Here is a 9,627-nt window from a genome sequence, read left to right as displayed (position 1 = left end):
GAAAATACTTTTATATTTTCAATGTGTTTTAAATACAACAAATTTCTTTTTTTTCACAGTCAAAAAAATGTTTTTTGTTTCTTGCTCTTTGTCCTTTTTGACTTGCTAACATGACCATTTGTTTTGGTGAGATAAATATAATATTAATATTCAGTTACTTTTTTTCAATGATAAATTATTTAAAATGGTTTTCTTCTCCTGTTGGATTGACCTTTTGACCTTTTAGTAAATATTTGTTGATTTTTAACTGTTGTTACAGCATTTGTTCAGGGAGACGGTTAATTTTGATTTGATGCAGTTATTTACCTGAGCATTTAATTCCTTAAGATATTTCACGTATGATATATTGTATGCTTTTGATAAAAAGATACAGAAGCACAAATTCATTTTTATTTTTATTTTATGAATATGGTTTCTGTAATTTTAGGTAGTTTTTATCACACTGATGTATGTTTATGTTGTGCTTGTGTTTCTCATATGTTATATTGTAATAAGTTGTTTGATGCTGTAGAAACGTGGCAAAACATCATGATATTAGTATATCAGCACGACCTCCGTGCTGCAGTTCCACCATATCACCACTGTGAGATGGCAGCGTCCCTGTTCAGGATATGTTGGCTTCATTTTTGTACAGTGTGAGGAAGAGAAAACACAACACACACAAATTAGAGACACATTGTCTATCTTTATTTACATACTGTGAGAGTGTCTAACAAAGTTGCCCCTGAGTGTGTATTCCTGATGGAGTGTTAAAATCACAAATTAAACAAATAAAGTAACTTAAGCTTCTGTGTCGTTTACATGTACATGCAGATGTTGCAGCCCTCACAGAATTTGACCATATATCAGAATATCTGCCTATTATTCTGTTTTCATTCCACCAAGATTTTTCTATCGCACCAACAAGATGAGAACATAAAGTTTCTCTAAGTCCTTGTGCAGATGAGGATGGAGAAATGGAGGACAGCATGTAACTGTCACTGAATAAAGCTCCTGATTTAAAAACATTAAATCCCTGTAAGAAAGAGAGTTGGTAAAAAAATGCATAACATCACATGCACCCCAATGCATGACAGACTTATTCTATGTAGCATACAAAGAGGTGTTTGTGGAGTTAGAAGGTGCTGTTCTGTCGAGCCAGAAAGTAATCCAGTTTCCTTTTCCTGTTGGGTTTGAAGAGGACGTAAAGGAAAACAGAAACCACACTGAGGAAGCAGGACACAGCCACTGCAGCGACCACCAGCCATGTGAATGTGGAGTCTGCAAAGAGGGAGACGAAGGTAAATGATATACAGCAGAGTATTTATATACAGTACAGAAAAGTACAGTACACAACTTACCCTCCAGATGAAGCTGGGCCACTACTTCCTGTCTTCCTGCTTGGTTCTGAGTGACACACTTCAGCTCCGTCTTCACATCTTCTTCCGTTATCCCCCCGACAAAGAGCCTCAACTCAATCTGGCAGCCTTCTGTCACCTTGGTTACCCTGGAGACATTGAGACAGGAAAGAGTTTATAGATATATATATATATATATATATATATATATAATATGTTAGAAAAACCCATTACTTGTGGAAAATCTGTGCACACAAATGACATATTGTTTCCTTAATACAGCAAGTGTACATTTAATATCAGTTTGAAGAGTGTTTGACTATTTGTGTTTTGTATATACTGTATTTTGGGTATTTAATCTGGGAATATTAGTAAATTAAGTCAAACTTAGTTAAATAAAAAACATGTTTAATGTGTTGTTTGTGGCACAAATTAGTCCACGCATAAATCATGCAAAGAATAAAAAATAATATTGTGTATCATGGCTGCAGCAGCACCATGCAAGTCAATATTCAAAAGCAGTAAACACCACCCGACACTGACCTTCGTCCCCCCTGCAGTGCCCGCCCATCCAGGTACGATGACTCCACTGATTGGCCGTTGACGAGCCATGCGACCTCAGTGGAATCTGCCTGGTGACATCTGGTGAGCACTTTGCAGAACAGCTCCAGTCCTGAACCTGAAGGAGGTCAGAGGTGAATTGATGTGTAAGACTTTGTTGATTCTGATTGAATGGATTTTGACCATAAAACATTTCTCACCATGTGGACTTTCAAAAATACTCCCGTTCAACGGCGAAACAATCACAGGTGGTGAAGCTAAAACATAAAGACAGATTCAAACATCAGGATGAAAGTTAAAAGAGAGAATAGAAACAATCTGGGAGCAGTAGCATTGATTTAATTGTTCCCCACCAAAATAAAAGCTCATTAAAACTCACCTTGATCAGTGTTGTAGCTGCTGGTGCTGTTTCTCTCAGGGTCAGAGGTCACAGAGACGCGAGGTGCAGTGGTACTGATCTGTGGTTCTGGTTCTGGCACACACAAGATCCCACAGACACACAAATTCAGAATTATTCATGATAATAAATGATGATGTGTTTGTAGAGTTATTGGATCTAGTGTGAGTTTGAGTTGTGTGGTACGTTAGTGTGTTGCACCCTTTAGGCCACTAGAGGACAGCGCATGCTACTAAATACACTAATATATGTCACTCAGGTTTTTGATCTGTGCAACTCATTTTCTTTTTACAAAGTTACAAATTTCAATAATACATATTGTTCAATAATGCAAATGCTCATTTATAGGTGTATTTCTAATCTGCAGTAGAAATGTTTTAGACAAGTGGTGAATGTTGTGACATCCCCTACCTTGCACACGGAGCAGGACGACCCTGCTGACTTTGTACTGCTGCTGGTCGATGAGCACTCTGAGCTGACAGGTGTACACGCCTGCATGCGAGCAGCTCACTGCAGGGATCATCAGGTTAGCACTGTCCCGGCGGAGGGAGCCCGCTCTGCCTGACTGAAAAGCAGTGGAGCTGTTTTCCTGTTAGAAAATCACAGGTCACAGGTCACTTACAGGGAAAGAGCAAGGCACCAGTAGTGAAAAAGTTGAGGGTTCAATGTGTTCTTGGGCCTTTTGAAGCAACTGTTTGAAAGTATAAGATATGAAGATGTTTGGTGTGCTACACTGGTAGATGAGGTTTGTGTTAACAAACACATTGACAGTTTAATAACTTCTATATGACTTCTGTCATAGGCCTTTATTGGCAGATACCAGAAATAACTCCTCTCTTCTTAGTGTCTGGCTACAGGCATCATTATAACTCTATGGTAAAAAAAATGTTACTGTTATTTATCTAATAATTTAATTTAATAAATACCGACTGACACTAAATTTTTTAATGTGATATAATTTTGGGTCATATTGCCCAGTCCTACTTGAACCAGTCCAAAGATTCTACATTTACAATCACTGAACATACTTTAAAAGACTCAATGAACAAAATGCATGGCTCTGGACTGAATTATCAAATTGGCTTGACTGGACAAAGTGTTGGTGCTACCAAAAATCTTCATCTTAAAGTATTTCATCTCTTCAATCTAATACAAAAGTCTCATTCTTTTAGAACAGGTATAAAACTTTAGATTCAATCATTTTCTGAAATTAAAAATAAGAGCAATACATTGCTTTGCTAAAATTAAAAAGAAACCTGAAATTTAAAACAAGTTGAATTTGACATTTTTTAGTTTTAAACCAATTAAATCTCAGTAATTTATCCAATAGTCATTTAACTGTTTGTGCTGATCAACTTAAAGCACTTTTAAAGCCAGAAAGGTGATGTAGAAACAACTTTAATATTATTATTATTATTATTATTATTATTATTATTATTATTATTATTATTATTATTATTATTACATTGTTGTTAATAAGTATTTGTCCTCTCACCTTGTACCACTCTATCAGTCTGTCTGTACTGTTGAAGTCACTCAGCGAAGGGCATCTGAACGTCAGCCTCTCTCCCACCATGGCTGAGATTGGATAAGACACTTTCTCCATATCCACAGAGCTGGACTCGAACACTTCTAGTGTGATTTTCCCAGTGATACAGTAGGTGTCATTCCTGGTGGACAAAGGTGTGGAGAAAATTTAAAAGCTGCAGGTATCAAGAAGTTGTAGCAGGGGCGGGTCCAGGGGCAGGGGGCCAGGGGGGCACTGGCCCCAGCTGAAATCTGATTGGCCACTGAAGTACCCCTGTCGTGTTAGTGGTAGTAATGTGAAGAGTTTTATTGAAGAACACAATGTCTTTGAACGATAAACAATTTTGAAAATATATTCAAAATGTGTGGTTTTGCTCAAAGCGATAGAGCTAAAAGAAAAATACTTAAATATTCACATTACTGAATCAGGAACTGTTTGTGGATGTTGGACATATAACTGGCCTCGAAATGTGTAAATTGTGGCTCCTGATTTTGAAAAATTCTAGTTCTGACACTGAAGTATCGCAAGAAAATATTTCATTTTTCACCGTGAAACTTTGCAAGTCTCTGTCAAGTTTCTTTAATCTGTTCCTGCTAATGTATTTGTTCTTAGTCGACTCTGACCATAACTTCTCTCTGGATTGAGAAAAGGCACGGCCTTCTAAAAATAAACAGGGACACAAAAGGGGGATGTACATTCAAATTTTCGAGTTACATTTCTGTCTGTAATATACTGTATCAGCAATCAGTTATAAAAAATATCTATAGTTTCAAAATAGTTTATATGTTAAACTTCCAGAGAAATTACATAAGTGACTGTAGGCCTGTAAATCGTTAGTACATATACTGCATGCTTACGCAACATTTCCAAATACTAAGAGCACATAAGAAAATGTCAGTACAGTAGAAAATGCTCTTCACCTGTAAGTGCAGATATATTCCCCTGAGTCTGAAGCCTGAGATGGGAGGAGCCACAGCTGCTTCTCACGCTGCTGGACGCGCCCGTCGCTCTCATAGGCCACGCCCCCTGTCTCATTGTCCTTGGTGATGAGGAACCTTGCTGTTGGGGAGGCGATGTTTAGGACTCTGAGGACACTCTTGAACACCGGGAAGGAGACGATCACAGCTTCACCCTCCACCCTGAATATCTCCACCTCTGGATTCACCAGGTAGCAGCCGTCTGCAGGGGAAACAAAAACTTTATTATAGCAGATAGAATAACAGATTGTTATGATAAAACATCAAGTTGATATTGGTTAATTCTTAAAATATCAGATATTGACCAGTCTGGTTCTAAAATAACAACAGTAGCCTGATGAGATGTAATGCCATTGCTGTCTTCACCAGGACGTATCGACATGGAGCTTTAACTCAAGCTTGAAGAAAAGTTTTGTCCGAATCTTCCTCCTCTCAAAGACAAGGGCTGCTGCTTTTTTTATTTGTGAGGAAAGCCTGAGAAAAACATCTTTATTATCATGGCATGGTCACATCAAACCCAAACTCTGACATGTTTCAGAATTAGTCTTTCTTATGTACTTATGTAGTCTGTCTCGCCTTTAGGAATCTTGGACGCTTGGTCCAGAGAGGATGTAGACAAATAAAAATTAAAGCAGATGGGGTCTTATTTATCAAACTAAAAGAAAACTACTCTCAAAAACCAAGAGCAAACAAAACTAACAATGGCTTGCAAAACAAATTTGCTCCAAACAGGTACAAATTACAAATAGCGGGTTGTAAGAGACAAATAAATAAAAAAGCAGTAAAATCAAGAGTATGTGGTGTTAGGTGTTCAGAACGCTGTAATGTGTAGATTTGAAAAGGCCTCCTGTTGGTTGAGTTTTCTTTGTCTGTACCTTTTCGTAAAGTCTGTTTTCATAGTTTGAGTTCTATATATTCTGTTGGATTTGTGTTTTCTTTGAATTTGTAGTTATTTATTATAAAGTTTATGGTTGGAGTGTAACATATCAAACCCTTGAGACAAAGACATTGAATTGGGGCTTGAAATTCTACACTTTAAACATAAACTTCATTATAAATAACAATAAATAAAAATCAAATAGAACCAAATATATGGAGCTTACATTAAGAAAATTATTTAAAACTTAATCTGTAAAATAAAAGTCAAAAGCAGATATGCCTATGAAAGACTCATATCAGCTGATATTATCTGCAGTCAATATATCGATCAGGCTCTAATACAAAGACTTATCTCATAAACATATAGTGGATGGAGCCTGAGTGACAGATTCTATTTAAAAGCACGAAGTTTAAATTTGTTCAGGTTTTTTTCTGAATGTGACACAGACCCCTCACATTCTCATGTGACACTGACTTTCACTGTTAACAAGTTATTATATACATTATTATATTATATAAACAGTATTCTCACCTTTCATGGTCAGAGGAGGTAACCAAGGTTTTCCACACACATATTCAACGACGACCACAGCAAACATCAGAGCCCAGAGGACCATGATGAGCACAAAAATCTGAAAGAAAAGATCCAACCACAAGAATGTGAGGTGATGTCTAATTACTGGAACGTCTCCGAGAACAGATAATTGGGTTTTAATACAATACATGAAAAAAATGTTAGCACAGGAGAAGAACAATCCAGAGGAATCACACAGAGGATAAAGGATGGAGAAAAACTCAAATCTGTCCTGCAACTGGGATTTTGCTGATGTTGTTTCCCCGAGCAGTTAAAAGTTTCCTTGACGTTTATCTTTGTTCCGACTCTTTGTAGATCGTAAAACTTGTGACATCACAAAAGTTGTCATCTGACTCTCAAACACTAAATTTAACCACAGTGGATTACAAACAGCTACGGATATAGTGAGTCACATTAAACGGTTAACGGCCACTTCCGTCAGAGGTCAGCAAAATGTAATGTTAATATAAGTAGAATTACATTAAATCAAAAAACAATTCTCAACTTAGTATTATATACTATTGGTAAACTATATAGTTATTTTTAAACTCTGTTTATAAAAAGTGCTATATAAAGAAAGTTTATTATTATTATTATTATTATTGTTATTATTATATACTAATACCCTGTACTGTTTATTATTAATACAACTTAATTTAATAGATTACAATAGATGTCAGGGCCTCTGTGTGGACAGAATATTAAAAATAACTATTTATGAGCATTATCTAATCTAATAACATATATACAATTTGGAATCTCATATTTAGTTCTGTTTTACAGTATTTAATGTATTATATTCTACTTTGTTTATTTATTCAGTTTGTAAACCTACAGGGGTAAATAAAAGCTATTATTCTAGCATGTGACAACTGTTGACTTTATTTATGACTATATTCCATGTTAGATTCGGTCACACAAATTTAATTTCTACTCTGTTGTATTGGATTGGATTCTGCTCTGAGTTTTAGTTGAGTTTCTTTAGGGAACTCTCATATGTCCTTGCAGAGAATTTCTGCCACAGACTTAAATCATAATTTCCATGGAAACAGGCCAATTTTCACTTCTGCTTCTGTTTCCTTGCCTGTTACTGCAGGATCAGCTGACACACACACACACACACACACACACACACACACACACACACACACACACACACACACACACACAAACACGTGCGAAAGATGAATTCCCCAAAAAAAGCTTTGTCTCACTGTGTCGTCAGAGGGCGATTCTATTCATAAAATCTGAGGGAGTGCTATTGCTGTAAATGAATATCCACACATGAGTCACAATGGATTAGGTATCTGGGATTATATTTACATAAAGATAATATCAATTAAAGCAGACATACCTATAAATATAGTAAATATTACATTGTATTCTTATGTTAAACCATATCCAATAAATATCACAAATATAATAGTTTAATATATTTGATTGGTTATTAAATATGGGTTATGTGGTATAATTGAGTAATTCAAAAGGTAGATGTATTTCATATATATATATATATATACATGGAAATACATGTGTGTGTGTGTGTGTGTGTGTGTGTGTGTGTGTGTGTGTGTGTGTGTGTGTGTGTGTGTGTGTGTGTATAATGTAAAATCACTTTGTGAAAAGCTTTTACATGGATCATTTTAACATTATCGAATGAATCTCAATGTTTTGTAAATTAACTGAAGATAAATATATACAGTCCAGAAAATATAAAGAGTAAACAGTAAAAATGTTATGATGTGATATGTAATTGTGTGTAAATATGCATATGTATAGTGTGATGTATATGTATGCATATATAATGTATATGTACACAGATAGATAAAAACACACTATATAAAAAACATATTTTTGCACATATACATATACATATACATATACATGTACATATGATGTTGCCTACAGTATGGTACAGTGTACTCACGGTGTATAGTGAGCGGCCCCGGCAGTGTGAGGTCAGGCAGATGTGATGAGAGTGTGGAGTGGAGCAGTATGTGGTCGTCTCCTGTTGCCTCAGGGGGAACCTGCGCTCCCTTTTCTAGGTTCCCACCCCTCTCAGATGGAAATTTCACAGGTTTCCCAATGTAACGCAGTGTCCTGTACAGCTCACCACTGATGTCTGCTGACACACACACACACACACACACACACACACACACACACACACACACACACACACACACACACACACACACACACGCGCGCACACACACTATACAAAGCTGCAGTTGTTGCCACCTACAGGTATTCCCTTAGGTTTGTATGTTTACATCTGTTGCTGCTGTTTCTCTGACATCATCAGACTCTTGCATCAGTGGTGGTCATCTCCATGTTTGTTTTAGCACAAGAACACACACACACACACACACACACACACACACACACACATCCATATAATCAGTAGAACATTTTCTCACTGTTCATGTAGCTTTGCAGAGTTTGAAGATATTCATCTCTGATATAATTACACGCCAACCATACAATAATGAAATGTGTGACACTCCCTAATTTGTCTTGTAAGGCCAGAACGTGTGTGCGCGCAAATTCATCAGATGGCGTTCGATACTGCAGTGAGGTAGAAACCAGTCCAGTCAACTTTCAGGTGATGCAACACAGTGAATCTCTGCTTCCAGATCCAGACATTTGAAAGTTTGAGCTCTGGCTCGTTTTCAGGTTTGGTTATTTTCAACCAGAGTTTATTAAAATACTCAGTAGGATCAGAGCCCGAAAAAAAAGTTTGTACAATAAAAAGTTAAAGTTTAAATAGTGGAAGGAGACACCAGGTCCTGAGAAGGGTATGAAATGTGTCTTTAAGAAAGATTTAAAAGAGGAAAAGGAATCGATGTTTATAACTTTTTTAAATTAATCTGTTTGTGAATCAAAAAATAACTCTTTCGGTTATGGGTTAGTTTCCATGACAGCCTTGCCTCCCAACAGCTTGCATCACTGCAGAATCCTCGAGTCATCTGTGAGATCATATTGGACCAAGCCCAGTGAGGATCAGTATGTCAAACTGAGTCATGCACACGAGAATGCACAGTGGTGGATACCGTAGTTTAAAAAAAGTAGTTTCTGTGCAGAGTAATGACAGAACAGTGAGTCACGCATTTATAACAGAGGCGTTTTTAAAAGGCTTGTTTACACAGGGATGGGTCAGTGTCGGCCTTCTTCAGGCAGAATCTGCTTCAGCGTCAATTATATCAAATATTCAAGCAAGACTTTTAATGCTTTCTCTTTGAGCCACAGATTTATTCACACCAACAGGAGCAGAAGGGCCTCTTGTATAAGAAGAGCTCAAGTTCTTGTTTCTGGAAGAAAGTATTTGGGATGGATAATAACAATTACGTGTTAATCAATTTAATCATTTACTG

The 9,627-nt window shown here is 36.7% G+C and overlaps 1 protein-coding gene across 2 annotated transcripts; it reads right to left on the bottom strand.

Annotated features, from left to right (window-relative positions):
* Positions 1 to 295: 295 nt before the first annotated feature.
* Positions 296 to 8,334, bottom strand: LOC117755313 (interleukin-1 receptor type 2). 2 transcript variants are annotated; one of them, XM_034575000.1, is made up of 10 exons: positions 8,181 to 8,334; positions 6,212 to 6,311; positions 4,744 to 5,002; positions 3,791 to 3,965; positions 2,707 to 2,884; positions 2,278 to 2,370; positions 2,099 to 2,155; positions 1,881 to 2,016; positions 1,341 to 1,486; positions 296 to 1,260 (listed from the first exon to the last, which is right to left on the bottom strand). In XM_034575000.1, the coding sequence occupies exons 2-10, from the start codon at positions 6,294 to 6,296 to the stop codon at positions 1,115 to 1,117; spliced, it is 1,275 nt and encodes a 424-aa protein (XP_034430891.1). In that variant the 5' UTR covers positions 6,297 to 6,311; positions 8,181 to 8,334; the 3' UTR covers positions 296 to 1,114. The 2 variants fall into 2 exon arrangements, with proteins under 2 accessions (XP_034430891.1, XP_034430889.1); XM_034574998.1 differs by having other exon boundaries at positions 4,744 to 5,007; positions 6,214 to 6,311.
* Between the last annotated feature and the right edge of the window lie 1,293 nt (positions 8,335 to 9,627).

The sequence above is a fragment of the Hippoglossus hippoglossus genome, chromosome 21 (assembly GCF_009819705.1).
Source record: "Hippoglossus hippoglossus isolate fHipHip1 chromosome 21, fHipHip1.pri, whole genome shotgun sequence".
NCBI classification, from domain to species: domain Eukaryota; kingdom Metazoa; phylum Chordata; class Actinopteri; order Pleuronectiformes; family Pleuronectidae; genus Hippoglossus; species Hippoglossus hippoglossus.
Note: the sequence above shows the minus strand (reverse complement) of the source record. Positions and strands in the feature narration are given on the sequence as shown.